The 18,568-nt window shown below is 35.9% G+C and overlaps 1 protein-coding gene across 11 annotated transcripts in view; it reads left to right on the forward strand.

The window, feature by feature from the left end:
- The window catches only part of STAU2 (staufen double-stranded RNA binding protein 2), a 309,733-nt gene that overhangs the window by 122,008 nt on the left and 169,157 nt on the right, over window positions 1–18,568 (forward strand). For all 11 annotated transcript variants that reach the window (XM_027127905.1, XM_027127903.1, XM_027127902.1 and 8 more), the window contains 2 exons: window positions 2,138–2,275; window positions 10,750–10,881. In XM_027127905.1, the coding sequence (XP_026983706.1) occupies window positions 2,138–2,275; window positions 10,750–10,881 (270 nt within the window). The remainder of the gene's footprint in view (window positions 1–2,137; window positions 2,276–10,749; window positions 10,882–18,568) is intronic.

Below are 18,568 nucleotides of genomic sequence, written 5' to 3' on the forward strand. Positions count from 1 at the left end.
TAACCAAACCAGAAGAATTTCCCCTATATTTTCTTCTGGAAGTTTTAGTTTTAGATATTACACTTAAGCCTATGAACCATTTTGAGTTAACTTTTGTGTGAGGTATGGATTGAAGTTTTGGTGCTTTTCTACATGTGAATATCCAATTGTTCCAGTACCATTGGTTGAGAAGACCACCCTTTCTCCACTGAATGGCTTTTGCACCTTTGTTGACCATGTATATGTGGATGTACTTCTGGATGCTGTTCTGTTTCATTGATCTCTTTGTCTGTCTTTCTGCCAGTACCACACATACTATCTTGATTACTATAGAGTTATAATAAATCTTGAAATCAGGTAGTCTGATTCCTCCAACTTTGTTCTTTTTTCAAGGTTGTTTTGGTTATTTGTCCTTTGCATTTCCATATGAATTTTAAGTATTGGCTTATTAATTATTACCCAAAAGCACATGCTGGGGTTTTGATTGGGGTTGATAGATTGATTTTGATTGATTTGATAGATTTGATTGATAGATCAGTTTGAAGAGAATCAACATTTTAAGAATATTGCGTCTGCTGATCCATTAACATGTGTGTCTGTCCACTTACTGAGATCTTATTTAATTTCACCAGTGTTTTGTAGTTTTAATGGGCTTTATATAAATTATATCATACTTTGTATATTCTTCTGTGCTTGCTTTTCTCACTTAACATGTTTTTCTTAAATTCATTCATCTTGATGTATGTAGCAATACTTAATTCATTTTCACTGTTATATGCCGTTCCATTGTATGAACATGCCATAATTTATTTTTTCTTTTATAGAAGAATGTTTAGGTTATTTCCAGTTTTTCTTTTTTTTGCTATTTCAAATAACGCAGCTGTGGATACTCCCATACAAATGAGCTAGCAATTTGGGTAACAGTTTTCTAGTTGAAGAGGCTACTGAGGAGTGGGTTATTTATTGGCTTTACTAGGCATTGCCAAATTGTGTTCCAGTTTATATTATGACCAGCACTGTGTAAGTTTTTGTTTCTCCCCACCTTCACCAGTTGAGGCTGTTGGACTTCTTTTGCTAAATTGATAGGTATGAAATAGTGTCTCACTGTGGTTTTAATATGCATTTTCTGAGTCTTAATGAGATGGATTATCTTTTTATATGTTTTTTTTTCCTCTGTTAAGTATCTGTTCATCTCATCTGCCCATTTTTCTTTTATTTTTAAAAGTATTTATTTATTTATTTTTGGCTGCATTGGCTCTTAGTCGCGGCAGGTGGGATCTTCTTTGAGGCATGCAGAATCTTTCATTGCAGTGCGTGGGCTCTTTGTTGTGGCACGTGGGCTTCTCTCTAGTTGTGGGCATGGGCTGCTCTAGTTGTGGTGTGTGGGCTCCAGAGCGCATGGGCTCCAGAGCGAGTGGGCTCTATAGTTTGCCGCACACGAGCTCTCTAGTTGAGGCATGCAAGCTCAGTAGTTGTGGCGTGCGGGCTTAGTTGACCCATGGCATGTGGGATCTTAATTCCCCGGCCAGGGATCGAGTGCACGTCCCCCGCATTGGCAGGTGGATCCTTTACCACTGGACCACCAGGGAAGTCCTGCCCATTTTTATTTTAACACTTTTTTTTTTTGGCCACACCTCATGGCTTGCGGGACCTTAGTTCCCCCACCAGGGATAGAACCCAGGCCCTTGACAGTGAAAGCAGAGTCCTAACCACTGGACCACCAGGGAGTTCCCCATTTTTATTTTAGATGGTCTTTTTCTTAATACTTTTTAGGAGTTTTTAAAAATATATTTTGGATACTGGGTATATCTTTTTTTTAACTTACATGTATTTCAAATATCTCTTCCCAGTTCATGGCTTGTCTTCTTACATTCTTTTTGGTGTTTTTTGATGAATAGAAGTTGTGAAGCAACTCCTACTGTAATAAAGAGTTTAAAAGGATAGTTGACCAACTTATCAATAATACTTCTGAGCCCTGAATCCTGTAGAAGCCTAGTTTCAGATCCGTTTTCTAATTTTCCTTTATAAATTTTCATTTATTTCAGACAGAGTTTTGGGGTGCAGGGGAGGAGGTGAGAACCATGGTTTCTTTAAGGATCTAATAACAAGTTTTAAAAGCAGGTCTTATGTTTTGAAAATTTTTCTTAAATTTTTTTAGGCTGGACCAGAGTATGGTCAAGGAATGAACCCCATTAGCCGCCTGGCTCAAATTCAACAGGCCAAAAAGGAAAAGGAACCAGATTACGTTTTGCTTTCAGAAAGAGGAATGCCTCGACGTCGGGAATTTGTGATGCAGGTATTTCTAACTTTTATATTAAAAGATTTTTTTAGCTATTGAAAAAATTTAGAAATCCTGAAGCTGGAATAGAGATATGGTGGAAACGAAAACTAGGAATTAATAGTAGAAGGTAATAAAACTGTTTACATTTAAAGTGTTCATTCCCTCCAGGCCCATCTACCCACTTGGTTGAAACATTCAAGTGTCAAGGACGTGTTAGAATAGATAGTATGCGTTTCTAAGGGGCTGTGAGCTCACACAGAGTTCATCACTGGGAATGCCTATCTGTAACTTAATGTGTTGCAATTTGCAGCTGGAGTCTATTAACTACTGGGAATAAAAGACAGATGGAATTAGAAACAAAATTTAGAAGGGTGGACGTAGTATGTGGAACAGGGCCAAGAGCACGGGCTTTTGGGTTATTAGATAAATTAGGAAAAGGGAGCTAGCCGGCTACCTAACTGTGGTGAGGACTGAGGAACTCGGAATTGCTGAGAGACTTAACTGCTGCGTTGTGAAGCCAAGAAAATTGAAGAACGGTTGCTGGTGTATTGGTCGATGGGTGGGGACTGAGAATGAGGGAGAAGGCCTAAAATGTCCTCCTTCGTTTTAAATCCTATACCTGTCCACCTTCATTTGCCAAGTCAAGCCCCGGTATCACAGAAACTTTTCATTTTTGTTATGAAAATTTCAAACATAGCCAAAGGTGGATATATTTAATAGTATGCTTTAGAAAATAGTATAATGGAAGAGTATAATGGCATCTTAGGGGAAATGCCCACCATCCAAAGCCAACAATTATGATTTCTGCTGTACTGGGCTTTGGCCGTCAGTTTTTCTTTCCTCCCTTCCTCCCACCCTCCTTTCCTCCTTTTCCTGAAGTATTTTAAAGCTGCTTTCTAACCACATGTCATTTTAGCCTACGTACTTAGTGTGTATCTCTAAAACATATGGAAGTTTTTCTTACCTTTTCTTACATTAGGCATGGTTCATTAGAATCATCTCACGCCCAGTCTGTGTTTAAATTCTCGTTGTCCCAACTGTTTCTGTTATAATAGGCTTGTCAGAGAACCTTTTTCCAGTCAAACCTGTGGCTCTCATTTGTAATAAAACCCAGTTACAATCAACAGATGTTAATTAAGTGCTGACCCATGGCAAACGTTCTGGACTCGAATAGTGTATCTCATGTTGATTAACTTTCGTGCATGTCTAAATTTTACCTTCCTTCCTAATTTGTAATCCCCACGTTGCTTTATCTCGTAGTACCCAATATGGCGGTATGTATGTAGTAGGACCTTCATAAACATGTGAGGTATATTTGCTGCCTGCCTGATGGAGAGCTAGTATGTTAGGCTTTTGTTGGCGATATAAACTTACGATGTAGTTACAGGTGAACCACGGTTGGGAACTTAGACATCCAGAGAGGGGGAATTCTTCTGTGGTTTGTGAACACATTATTGTCTGGATGTCACTGGGACCCGCAACAGTGTGGTTCCAGTATTTTCACTTTGTTAAACATGTGCACCGGTTTTCTTTTTACATTCTTGACTTTAAAGAATTATAGAAAATATTCTTTGAACTCCAAAACTTGAGGGGAAAAAAAAAAATCCCCTACATTTTAGACCTGTGTCAGGAATAACAAGCTGGCTTCGACTTTATTAAACAATTCCTTTCCTGTGGAGTATATTGAGTACCCCTTTTGAAAGAGGAATTTAGAATATCTTAGGCGAGCTTCCATTTTATGGGTATTCATAAACATTCTAGTCAAACAGGAACATTTGGCTGTACTTCTAAATGTTTTCACACTGAATTCATATTGTTTTTTCCTTCTTCTGAAAGCCCCAGTGGATTCATTACAGTATTGCAGCAACTTCATCAAAGTAAAGGCTTTTGTATAAACTACTTAAACAATGTTATCATTCGTTATAATTGAATGTGGAAGCAAACTCTCTAAAGATAATGCACTCATATTTATCTATCGCCAGAAAATCCCCACAAACAAATGTGTGTTATAAAATGGATGTAGTTACTTGTATTGATTACTAGGTAAAGGAAAATCTCTGATGACATTATTTGGGTATTTAGGTCCAGAGAAAATTTCTTAAAGTTTTTTTTTTTTTTTTTTGGGGGGGGGAGGCATATTTTAATTTTTCAAGAGAAAATAACGATAACTAAATTGTATATCAGCACGTTCTGTTACTATGTGTCGTATGATGTTAATTTTTCTACCTGTGATTAAGATCTCCAGATTTTAAAAAATATATGTAAAGGAAATTTCATTTGTGACTCAGTGAAAGATAATTAAGTTTTTGGTAAATGCTATTTTAGAATTTTTTTGTTGGTTTTTTGAGGACTTGATTAATTAAAAATAAATTTTTTTAAATAGTATCTTGGGGTTTTTTTTTGTTTTTTTTTGTGCTGTGTGGCACGTGGGATCTTAGTTCCCTGACCAGGGATCAAACCCGTGACCCCTGCAATGGAAGCGTGGAGTCTTAACCACTGGACTGCCAGGAAGTCCAGATGACTTGATTAATTTAAATGATTTGTTTAAAGACAAAAAATCTGTCTGTCTTAAATTTATTGCGTAGCAAAATAATTGAGCTTCTTTGCAGAAAAATTAACATTTTAATGTAAAAGTCTTACAATAGTTATAAAATTTGTGAGCTTTGTAGGAAGATGACTTTTGGAAGTTTACTTACATACTTACTTGACTTTTATAATGCAGTGATTTCTTTTTTTTGAGTGACCACTGTGAGTGCTGGCAGGGAATCAAAGTCCTTTCGCACAGTGGTCTTTTTCAATAGTAACAAATAACTCTGGGGTAACCAACTACTCACAAGCTATTGAACCATGCAACTGTAAAAACTTGTGTCAGACAAGGGGTGGGTGAATGGGAAAAATGAATCTGGAAGCACCTGTTCTGGAAATAAGTCTTGAGGTGTCAGAGTAGGTCAGACGGAAAGCCAGCAGACATAGATTTAAGGTGAATGCTGTGATGGGAACCCCATGGCCCAAGAGCAGGAACCTGGAGCCAGAGGGCCTCAGGCCTGGGCAGGTAAATGAGACTTAGGGATGAAGCAGCAGCAGATTTGAATGAGAATGACAAGACGTATATAGCTTGTGAAAACAGATGAAACATCTTTCGCTGCTCAGTTATCTTTTGCTGCCATTTACTTTGGCAAGTCTTGTGACCCTCAGAGCAGTAGAGGAAGCTTCTGACGTAGCTGGCCTAATCTTTTAGCTAGCATGCATTCCAGCAACAACACAGGGTCTGGTGAAGCTGGGGAACAAACCAAGCACTGGAAAAAACAACAGGTAGCAGAGGCTGGCTCTTGCCAGGGACTCAAGGACACACAAGGCCTTGATACATCGGGTCAGGTGCAGGCCAACAGATGTGGGAGGTGTGTGTGTTCACCCAGCTCCAAGGATAGGCCGTGAACAGCACTAGATCAGTGCTTCTGAGTGGGGTCCATAGACTACTTGCTGATTTGTCATAATGTGGTGGTTTCTGGTTTCAGGAGAAGCAGCAATGAAATGTTTCAAAAACATTGCACAGATCTGAACTATAAGATTTGTGATAGTTGTTACAGAGGTTCTATAATGAGTACATTTTCAGTGTCTCATATACTGCAAGAAGTATGTCATTTAGTTCATCTTGAGTTATACTCTGTTTAGAAAGTGCAGTTCTTTGTCATATAATTTGGACATTATTTATAATTGTTAAGTTTTTTTTTAAGCACTGTGTTGCATATCCCTAATTCCTTAAAAGGAGCTGGTTCACTGAAGCTTAAAAGTAGTGATGGAAATAGTAATACAAATAAAAATCTCAATAATGGTGTAAGAATAAATGGCAAACAGTACACATGTGTGGATACCAGATGGAAATCTATTATGTTCTGACACAAGTGAACTAACAAATGTTATGATTACACACAAAAGCCAAAAAAGAAAAATATGTGTAGAATTATCATACATTGTATCTGAAAACTAGTTTTAGTTGTATCACATAGCCATTCATTGATAGTACCCAGTATAGGTGTCGTTGTGAAATTTTATTAAAGTGACATGAAGCTATTGAAGTTTTCTAATTTTTTTTAAACAAATTGCAGTGACATTTGATAAAACAATTCAAAATTTCAGATATAGATTGCCTGTTCAGCTTTCTTGCTCATTTTTCAGCTGTTTTTTTTTAAAAAATTGATTTATAGGAATCTATTATATATTCTGGAAATGTGAACCTTTTGCAGTTATATGGCATTTCAAATATCTTCTCTTGTGCTGTGACTTGACTCTTCCTTTTCTAATGATACTTTATGAGGAATAGAAGTAATTCATTTTAAGGCAGTCAAGTTTATCTCTCTTTTCCCTGATGTTAATTTTATAATAAGTCTAGACATCCTGAAGAATAATGCCCCCACCTTGTTCTTCCTCAAAAGGATCTTGGCTGTTCTTTGCACCTTGCATTTCCATGTAAATTTTGGAATCAGCTTGTCAAATATTGTGAAAATATGTGTGGGATTTTGATGGGAATTTATTGAATTTATAGGTCAATTTGAAAAAATTGATATTATAATATTGAGTCTTCAATGCATGAGAATGGCATACCTCTTTTAGGTTTATCTTAATATTTCTCAATAATGTGTATTGTTTTATGTGTAAAGATTTTAAACATCATAGATATTTGATTTTTGTTTAATAGAAATTGTATCTTTTAATATTTTTCATTTTCTACTTAATCGTTGATGGACTATACAAGGGCAGTTGGCTTTTGTATACTGTCTTTTATACAAGAACTTGTACTTTCATAAATTCTTATAGTTTACCCATACATTTTCTTGGATTTCCTCTGTAAATATTATTTCTGCAAGTAATGACAGTTTGTTCTTACACTTCTAATTCTTAAACCTTTTATTTCGCTTGCCTTATTGCTATGTCCAGGGTTTGCAGTAAAATGTTAAATACTAGTAAAAATGGAGGGCATTTTTGTCTTGTTTCTAATTTCAGAACTTCAACATTAAGTATAATGTTTGCTGAGGTTTGAGTTCTCTTCCTTCCCTAGTTGCTAAGAATTTTTATCATGAATGAATGTTGAGTTTTAGCAAATGCTTTTGCTTCATTTATTAGGGTGATCATATGATTTGTCTCCTCAACTGATTAATATAGCAGATTCCATTGATTTCGTTTGAGTTTCGAATGTTAGACTTACCTTGCATTTTTGGAATCAACCTAACTTAGTCACAATTTTTCTTCTTTTTAATATTGCTTTGTTCAATGTACTATTATATGGTTTAAACTAGCATTTATGTTCATGAGTGAAACTGGTCTGTAAAATTTTTTTCTTATACTTGTTGGATTTTGGAACCAAAGTGATGCCTCATTGAATAATTGGGGACTGATTCCTCTTTTTTTATTCTTGGATGAATTTTTGTAAGATTAGCATTATTCTTAAATGTTGAGTGGAACTTGCTGGAGAAGCTCTCAGAAGTTCTCTTTGTGGAAAAGTTTTTAATTGTGGTTTTAATTTCTTTAGTAGTTACAGATCTATATAGCTAAGAGTTTATTCTCTGCCAGTTTTGGTAATTTGTATTGTCTAGGAATGTTTCCATTTTATGTAAATAGTCAAAAAAATGTTAGCTGAAATATTCAGTATCCTTTATTATTTTGTAATGCTACAGAAGCTATAGTAATCTCCCATTTTCATTCTTATTTGTGTCTTATTTTATCGTGATCAGTATTACCTTTGGTTTATCATTTTATTAGTCTTTTCAGGGAACCAGCTTTAAGCTTTTTGAACTTCTCTGTTGTACTTTGTTTTATATTTCCTTAATTTCTGCTCTTGTCTCTATTTTTCTATTTTCTTTGGGTTTATTTTGCTGTTAATCACTTCTTGAGATGGATGGTTAGCTTATTACTTTTCTGCCTTTCTCTAAGCTTTTTTTTTTGCGGTACGCGGGCCTCTCACTGTTGTGGCCCCTCCCATTGCGGAGCACAGGCTCCAGACGCGCAGGCTCAGTGGCCATGGCTCACGGGCCCAGCCGCTCCGCGGCATGTGGGATCTTCCCGGACCGGGGCACGAACCCGTGTCCCCTGCATCGGCAGGTGGACTCTCAACCACTGTGCCACCAGGGAAGCCCTCTCTAAGCTTTTATGGCTTATTTATTTTCTTCTAGACACTCTTTTAGCTACATCCTTCAAGTTTTGATATATTTCCATTATTCCATATTTCCATTATTATTAAAATATTTTCTAATTTCCGGTGAGATTTCTTCTTTGCCCATAGATTATTTAGATTGTTTAATTTCCAAAATTGTGATTATCTTCTTGTCTGCTTCTCTCACTTACTGAGAACAACGTATAAAAACAAATTCCACTCTCATTGTGTATTTTCTATTTCTCCTTGTAATTCTTTCCTTTTTTGTTTTCTAATTTACTTTTTATATTTGTATTATCTCAGTACATGCAAGTCTAAAAAATCATTACCCAACTCAGGAAATGTACACGTGGATATAAAATGACTGATGTGTATTTAAATATGTTGATGTACATATATACATGTGTACATCAAGTGTTCACAAAAGGTAACTGTGGAATAGTTCTAATGATAAAAAGCTACCATTTATCGAGCAGTTATACTCACATACTGTAACATACACTGTAGTTTACATACATTTTTGTGTTTAATTTTCAAAGCAACACTATTAGGTCATTTTATTATCCCTCTTTTACTGATGAAAAAACTGAGGCTTAGATATAGTAAATAATTTGAATCAGTTCATGCAGCTAGGAAGTAGTAGAGTTGGATTTCAACTAAATCTGACTTGGAAGGCTTTGTTCTTAACCACAGTATTGTACTAACCTTTATATATTAATTGTCTTCAGGAACTATTTAATGTAAACCTTTGTAAACGATATCATTTTTAAAATTTATTTTTTGGATTAAAGACTTTTATTGACGTATGGTTATTGTACAATATTATGTAAGTTACGGGTGTACAATGCAATAATTCACAATTTTAGTTATTATAAAGTATTGGCTATATTCCCTGTGTTGTACAGTATGTCCTTGTAGCTTATTTTATACGTAGTAGCTTGTACATCTTAATCTCCTACCCCTATATTGCCTCTCCCCTCCTCCCTCTCCCCCCTAGTTTGTTTTCTGTAAGTCTGTTTCTTTTTTTGTTATATTTACTAGTTGTATTTTTTAGATTCCACATATAAGTGACATCATACAGTATTTGTATTTCTCTGTCTGGCTTATTTCACTTAGCATAATACCCTCCAAGTCCATCTAAGTTGTTTCAAATGGCAGAATTTCATTCTTTTTATGGCTGAGTAGTATTCCATTGTGTGTATATACCACATCTTCTTTATCCATTCATCTGTTGATGGACACTTAGGTTGCTTCCATATCTTGGCAGTTGTAAACAATGCTAATATGAACATTGGGGTACATGTATCTTTTTGAATTAGTGTTTTTGTTTTTTTCGGATATATACCCGGGAGTGGAATTGCTGGGACATATGGTAGTTCTTTTTTTTTTTTTTTTTTAATAATTTTTATTGGCGTATAGTTGATTTACAATGTTGTGTTAGTTTTAGGGTACAGCAAAGTGAATCAGTTATACATATACATATATTCATTCTTTTTTAGGTTCTTTTCCCATATAGGTCATTACAGAGTTTTGAGTAGAGTTCCCTGTGCTATACAGTAGGTCCTTATTAGTTATCTATTTTTTGTATAGTAGTGTGTATATCTCAATCCTAGTCTCCCAATTTATCCCTCTCCCCCATTCTGTTTTTAGTTTTTTTGAGAAACCTCCACACTGTTTTCCACAGCGGCTGCACCAATTTACATTCCCACCAACAGTGCAGGAGGGTTCCCTTTTTTCCACATCCTCGCCAACATTAGTTATTTGTGTTCTTTTTGATGATGGCCATTCTGACAGGTGTGAGGTGATAGCTCATTGTGGTTTTGACTTGCATTGCCCCCATGATTAGCGATATTGAGCATCTTTTCATGTGCCTCTTGGCCATCTCCACGTCCTCTTTGGAGAAATGTCTATTCAGGTCCTCTGCCCATTTTATATTATTTTAAGTGGCAGCAGCATGAACTTCAGCCTTTTCAGTTTATTAAGAATACTAAATGTAGTCGTAATCAACTCTCTACAGTGTGAATTTTATTTTTATGCTTGTATCAATAATACAAGTTTATTGTTTAAAAATCAAATAATATAGAAATATGTAAGGAACTAAAAATCTTCTAAGATTCTGTCATCCTGAGGTAACCCCCACTGACATTTGAGGACCATGTTTCCATACTTTTCTCCATGTATATATTCATATATATTTTACATAAAAGGGATCTTAATTGCCATTTTTATTATGGACTGAACTTTATATTTTTGAATGCTAGAGAGCAGAACACATTGCTTTATGGTGTTAAGGTTTGTTACCAAAGCAGCTATCATTAATTTCTTACTTTAATCTTACCAGGTCAAGGTAGGCAATGAAGTTGCTACTGGAACAGGACCTAATAAAAAGATAGCCAAAAAAAATGCTGCAGAAGCAATGCTGTTACAGCTTGGTTATAAAGCATCCACTAGTCTTCAAGATCAACTTGACAAGGTGAGAGTTAAATTTACATGGACAAGTTCTATCCTGTCAGGGTACAAAAGTGATGAGCAAATTCTGTCCCAGTGTTCCTTGACTCTAAGTACTGTCTTAACTGGTGTTAAAGTAGATGTCAAGTTTTAACTTTTCTAAGGTGGTACTCTATCTTCATCTCTTTAAAGATAGATTCTCCAGGTATAAAATAACAGCTGTTTAGGGTTCAAGATAAAATATTATAATCTTACAATTAGAAAATACTAAAAGTTCATTGTATCATTATACATATCTTATATAATACCAATGTAATAATTTTTAGCTTACTGACTGATGATTTTTGCCTTATGTACACAGTTTTAATTCGTGCTTTTTTAAGAATAGAGGTTGTTAGCCTTTATTTCTGGAATACAGCTGAAAACACTAGAAATAAAGATCCTGATTACACCTTTAGGGCAGGAGCTATATAGGACAGACACTCTATAAACTAATTTTTCTGTTTACTTTAAATTAAGGGTAAACTCAGAGGGTGTTTATTTTCTGCCAAGACTTGTGTTCATGGTCCCCTATTTCTTCTGCAGCAGGTAATGACATCATTAACACCTACCTCTGTTGTAAGAGAAGCTGAGAACCTTGAATTCAGGACTTGGCAGATAAACTAGGCAGGAACCGGCTTCATTTCACTTTGTATTAAATTATCATTTTATCTATACATATGTATAAATTATTTTTATTAAATATTTTATTTGTATGAACATTCACAAAACAGGCATAATAATTATTTCTATCATAAACAATATGCTTTTTTCCATGCCATTTTCTCACATAAGGATTCTGTTTCAGGGATATTTTCAGTTTCTGTAGGAACACCTTTCTGAAGGCTAGAGTAGAAATGATATCATCTGTTAAAAAATATTTAGATATGCTTTTCTTTTTAAGGTACTGTGAATATCTAGGAAGTTATTTTGAGTGATTAAAAATTATTTGTCTGTGTGATATCACTGGAGATTTCAATTCTGTTTTTATAACCTGGCTAATGAATGCTTTTTCTTCTTTTAAAAGTATTTGTAACATGAAACCTAACGTGTTCAAGTTTCTATAGTTCCTATATTGTGTATATGTTGTTTTAACTTAACACATTTATATTGACTTAAAATTGATAGGTGATTTATAAAAATATGTCAAAATAAATCTCATAGACATTTATTTGTAAGTTACGTGAAAATAAAATAGAACAAAAAACTGGCATTAATTTCATTAAGTTGAAAAACGTTTTTTGCTTACCCACTGTGTTATTAGTTCGGGTTCTCCAGAGGAACAGAGCCCAACAGAGAGAGAGAGAGAGAGAGAGAATGTGTGTGCATGTGCGTGTGTGTATCACACAGAGATTTTTTTAAGGAATTGGCCCATGCAATTTTGGAGGCTTGGCTAGTCCAAAATTTGCTGGGGAGGCTGGCAGGCTGGAGACTCAGGAAAGAGCTGCAGAGTCCAGAGGCGATTGGCTAGAGAGCTGCCTCTGGCTCCAGGGAAGGTCAGCCTTTTTCTAGGCAGGACTTCAACTGTCGAGGCCCACCCACATTATAGAGAGCCATGTGCTTTACTCAAAGTTCAGTGATTTAAATGTAAATCTCTTCCAAAAACACCCTCACAGAAACACCCAGAATAACATTTGACCAAATGTCTGAGAACTGTAGCCCAGACAAGTTGACACATAAAATTAACCACCACCCCCACTAAATGCCAAACACTTAAAATTGAAGATAACGGGATGACTGGAATTTTGTCCCTGCACGCAAGAACTGACCAGTAAGTGTTAGGGGTGAGGAGCTTTAATCATATGACAAAAATTATAGTATAATTAAAATTCTAGATATGTGAAGATGAATCTGGAAAGTCAGGAATAGCCGAGACCACTGTTTTTATGTGAAGTAAAAGCTTTTGAATTATTAATTTGAGATTTGAACTTGAAAGTGACATGATCTGGTTTGCTTTCTTCAAAAGACAGTCCTGTAAGTAATGTAGTGAATGGATTTGGGCAGGACAGGACTGAAGGCAGGGAGGCCCGTGCTAGCAGAATTGTTCAGGTGAAAGATGCTGAGAATCTGAACTAAGGCAGTGGTGGTAGAGAGGAGAGGGGAAAGACACCAGCAGTCCTTCTGAGGTGTACATGATGAGATCTCAGTAGCAGATAATGTGCGCGGGGGTACAGGAAGAAGGAGGAGGAAAGAATACCTGCAAAAGGGGCAGTAGAGAATGATTTTAAAAAGGTGGCAGTCGTGTGCTGCAGAGATCGAATAAGAGAAGGAGTGAATATGATGACTTGTCAATAAGAAGATCTTTGGAGAATGTAGCAAAAGCAATTAAAAAAAAAACCCCCTGTAAAAGCAGTTTTTAAAAAGTTGGCTTTTAAAAAAAAATAAGCAAGATATGTACATGATTTTAAAAGAATTTAAATAGCACAAAAGAGTAAACAGTGAAAAAAAAAATGTTAGTCTCACTTCACCCTGAGACCCTCAGTCTCTTGGTCTCTCTTCCTAAAAAGTTATCTCCCACAGTGAGTTAATATTTGTACATTGTGTAGAATAGTGTCTGAAATATAATGAATCTTATGTAAGGATTTGATAAATAAAGATGAAATAAATATCCTTACAGAGATACTCTATGTGTATGCACTAACATACCCCCTTTAAAAATATTCAGATTTATCGAGTTGTGGTTCAGTAAATTTCGACGTGTGTGTGTGTACATGCACTGACCACCATCACAATTAAGATTTATAACATTTCTGTTACCCCAAACAATTCCTTAATGCCCATTTATAGTAAGTGTCTTCCCCTTTCCTCAGCCCCTGCCAAGCACTGGACTGATTTCTGTCTCTATAATTTTGCCTTTTCCAAAATGTTGTATAAATTGAATCGTACATTATGTAGCCTTTAGTGTCTGGCTTCTTTTTTTTTTTTTTAATAAATTTATTTAGTTTATTTATTTATTTTTGGCTGCATTGGGTCTTCATTGCTGTGTGCAGGCTTTCTCTGGTTGTGGCGAGCCCCTTGCTACTCTTTGTTTTGGTGCACGCACTTCTCATTGTGGTGGCTTCTCTTGTTGCAGAGCACGGGCTCTAGGCGTGAGGGCTTCAGTAGTTGTGGCGCGCGGGCTCAGTAGTTGTGGCTCGTGGGCTCTAGAGCGCAGGCTCAGTAGTTGTGGCCCATAGGCTTAGTTACTCTGTGGCATGTGGGATCTTCCTGGACCAAGGATCGAACCCGTGTCCCCTGCAATGGCAGGCAATTCTTAACCACTGCGCCACTAGGGAAGTCCTGTGTCTGGCTTCTTATTGCTGAGATTCCTGCACGTTGTTGCATTTATCATTCATTTGTTCTGTTTTATTGTTTGTCACTATTTTATTCTTCACCAACATTTAGGTTGTTTGTAGTTTGAGGCTATTATAAATAAAGTGGTTACAAACATTCGTGTAAAAATCTTTATCGTACATATTCTCTAGTATATCCTATAGGTACACAGTTAAATAATAAGTACCGTGTCACTTTACAAGAAACTGAAGATGTTTTCCAGAGAGGCTGTACCATTTTGCATTTCCACAAGCAATGTTTGAGATTTCCAGTTACTCCACATCTTTTCCCGCTCTTGTTATTGTCATTTAGCTTTGATCATGCTAGTAGGTGTATAACATTATCTCTTTGGATTTTAATTGCATTTTCCCTAATTAATAATGCTGAGTAGATTATCATGTGTTTATTTACCATTCATATCTCTTCCATGAAGTATTTGTTCAAAATTTTTGTCTTTTAAAAAACTGGATGTTTTGCTTCCTTATTATTGGGTTGTAAAAGTTCTTTATATATTTTGTGTGCCAGTCCTCTATCAGATGAAGGACTCCCCTCTCCTCCCTTCCTGCCTTCTCTCCTTTTTTTATGTACGTTCAGGCACCACATTTGTTTAAAAGATGAGTGCTTTCTGCATTGAATTCCTTAGCACCTTTGTTGAAAATCAATTGACCACATATGTATGGGTCTGTTTCTAGAGTCTCTATTCTGTTCCATTAATCTGTACGTCTGTTCTTTAGCTATTACAACTGTATATAGAGTGTAGCTTTTGTGCTACGGTTTCAAATCAGATAAAGAACTCCATCTTTGTTCTGCTTTTTAAAAATCTTTTTGGCTAATCTAGGGTCTTTGCATTTTCATAATAAACTGTAGAGTCAATTTCTACCAAAAAATATCCAGTTGGGATTTTTCTTTGGGGTTGTGTTGACTATATAGATCAGTTTTGCATAAACTGATACCTTAAGAATATTGAGTCTTCCAGTGCATGAACAAGAACTAGCTCCCTGTTTATTTAGGTTTTTGGAAATAGATCGCAGCAGTGTTTTGTACTTTTTCATAGAAATATCTTGTACATTTTTAATGTTTATCCCTAAGCGTTTCATGTTTGTGGATGCTATTGTTAATGGTATTGGTTTTTAATTTCCAATTCTTCTTTTCTAGCATATAGAAATACAGTTGTCTTTTATATATTGACCTTGTATCCTGTGACCTTGCTAAAATGACTTATTAGTTAGATTAGCTTATTTTGTAGATTTTTTTGTGATTTTCTGCATCGATGATGTGTCGTCTGTGAATAAAGACAGTTTTTTTCCCTTTCTAATCTGTATGTTTTTTATTTATTTGTCTTGCTTTATTGCCCTGAGTAGAACATCCAGAACAGTGTTGAATAGAAGCGATTGATTGTTGAATAGGAAAGCAGATATCTTTACCTTGTTTCTGATCCTACGAGGAGATCATTGTCTTTCACCATTATATACTGTGATGCTTGTAGGCTTTTTTTTTTTTTTTTTTTTTTTTTTTTTTTTTGCGGTACGCGGGCTTCTCACTGTTGTGGCCTCTCCCGTTGCGGAGCATAGGCTCAGCGGCCATGGCTCACGGGCCCAGCCGCTCCGCGGCATGTGGGATCATCCCAGACTGGGGCATGAACCCGTGTCCCCTGCATCGGCAGGCGGACTCTCAACCACTGCGCCACCAGGGAAGCCCCTGTAGGCTTTTTATATATGCTCTATATCAGGCTGATAGTTCCTGGTATTCTTGCATCGTTGGGAAGTTTTTTTCCCCCTTAATTATCAGTGAATGTTGAACTTTGCCAAATGCTTTCTGTGCATCTGTTGGGATACGCATATGACTTTTCTGTTTAGTTTGTGGATATGGTGAATTTTTTTATTGATGGATTTTAAAAAATTTATGTGATACAGTTTTCCCCCACTATCTGAAAGTATAGCATTCCTGTGAAACATTTTGTAAGCCAGAATGGCCTAAAATGAAGAAGTGTTTACCTTAGGACACATCTTGGTAATGGGTACACAACGTAAATCCAGATAAAGCACAGATCTTCAGACGCAGTTCAAAGCTATGGCGGCTGGATGCTGAGATGCTGAATGTAGTTGCCACTCTTGGTGTGCACTGCCACAGTGATGGTTACCTGTAAAATAAACGCTGAATGGTATTTTTGGTTTTTCATAGAAGTGAAAACCCTCTTTGGATTTCTTTTGGTCAGCAATAACAGGTACTAGTGCAGGTCTTTCATAAAAGCAAATGGCATAAAGTAAACTTCGAAAAGGTGGGGGATAGCTATATGTACATACATAACAAAGATTACTGTTTTAACCATTTTTAGGTGTACATTTCAGTGGCATTAAGTACAATTACAGTGTTGTGCAACTATCACCACTGTCCACTGCCAGAAAGTTTTCATCATCCCAAGTAGAAATACTGGTTTTAATATCACTGTCAGGGTAGTGCTGGCCTCCTATAGTGAGTTTGGAAGTATTTCCTCCTCTTTCATAGTCTCAAAGAGTTTGGTATTCTTTCTTCCTTAATTGTTGGGTAGAATTTACCAGTGGAGCCATCTGGGTTTAGATTTTTTTCTGTAGGAAGGTTTTAAGTATAAATTGAGTTTAAAAAATAGATATAAGACTACTCAGATTATCTACTTCTGCTTGAGTGAGCTTTGGCAGTTCGAATCTTTCAAGGAATTTGTCCATTTCGTCTAAGTTGAGTTTAATGGTATAAAATTGTTCATAACACTGCCTTATCATTCTTTTAATGGCTACAGCATCTGTAGTGGCATTTTCTGTCTCATTTCTGATATTGATAATTTGTTCTCTTTTTTTCTCCTGATCAATCTGGCTAGGGGTTTATCAATTATTTTTATCCTTTCAAACAACCAGGTTATGGTTTCATTGGTTTTTCTCTATTTTTTTATTTTCAATTTTATTGATTTCTGCTCTTCATTTTATCCTTCCTTCACTTGCTTTGGATTTAATTTTCCATTCTTTTTTAGTTTTGTAAGCTAGAAGCTTAGATTGTGGATCTGAGAACTTTCTTCTTTTCTAATATAAGAATTTAATGATATGTATTTCTCTTTAAGCACTGGTTTAGCTCTGTCCCACAGATTTTGACTAGTTGAGTTTTTATTTTTATTCATTTCAAAATTTGTTCTAATTTCCCTTTGATTTCTTCTTTCAAGTCCTGTGTCTCTTCTGATTTTCTGTTTACTTCTTCTATCAAGTGTTAATGTCTCCAGCTAGAAATTTGGATTTATCTACTTTCAGCTTTATCAGTTTTGTTTTATGTACTTCGAAGCTATGTTGTTACATACATATACCTTTAGGATTGTTATGCTTTTATGATGACTTGGCCACTTTATTATTATGTGATTTTTTTTCTCTCCCTGGTAATATTCCTTGTTCTGAGTTCTTCTTTGTCTGATGTTAATATAGTCACTCCAGTTTTATTTTGATTAGTGTTTGTGTGGGATATTCCCCCCCATCATTTTACTTTTAGCCTATCTGTGTCTTTATGTTTAAATTGGTTTCTTTTAGAAAGCATATAATAGGGTCTTGCTTTTTATTTATTTATTTATTTTTATTATTTTTCTTTTTGCGGTACGTGGGCCTCTCACTGCTATGGCCTCTCCCGTTGCGGAGCACAGGCTCCGGACGCGCAGGCTCAGCGGCCATGGTTCACGGGCCCAGCTGCTCCGCAGCATGTGGGATCTTCCCGGACTGGTTCACGAACCCGTATCCCCTGCATCGGCAGGCGGACTCTCAACCACTGCGCCACCAGGGAAGTCCCAAGGGTCTTGCTTTTTAAAATATAATTTGACAATCTCTGCCTTTTAGTTGGGGGTGATCAGACCATTTGTACTTATTATAGCTGTTGATGTGGTTGGATTTAAATCTACCATCTTATTAGTTGTTTCTGTTTTTTCCATTTACTCTTTGTTCACTTTTTTCTCTTTCACCTTTGATGTGGTCATACATTTTACTTCTCTCTATATAGTATAAAACCCACAGTTGTTACTAATTTTGCTTTATATAGTCAATCTTTTTATGTGGTTAAAATCAGGAAAAGTATCTTACATTATTTTCATTTTTTACCATTTTCAGAATTCTTCATTCATTTGTGTAGATCTAAATTTCTTTATGGTATTATACTCTTGCTTGTAGAACTTCCTTTAATACTACTTGTATTAGCAGGTCTGCTGGCAGTGATTTCTGTCAGCTTTTGTTTGATGAGAAATTTGTTATTTCGTCTTCATTTTAAAAGTTATTTTTGTCTGGGTATGGCGTTCTGGGTTTTTGTGTTTCTTTCAGCACTTTATAAGATCTTGTTCCACTGTCTTCTGACTTGCATAGTTT

Source organism: Aethalodelphis obliquidens, unplaced genomic scaffold (assembly GCF_003676395.1).
Source record: "Aethalodelphis obliquidens isolate GAN/ISIS:26980383/991018 unplaced genomic scaffold, ASM367639v1 scaffold33, whole genome shotgun sequence".
NCBI classification, from domain to species: domain Eukaryota; kingdom Metazoa; phylum Chordata; class Mammalia; order Artiodactyla; family Delphinidae; genus Aethalodelphis; species Aethalodelphis obliquidens.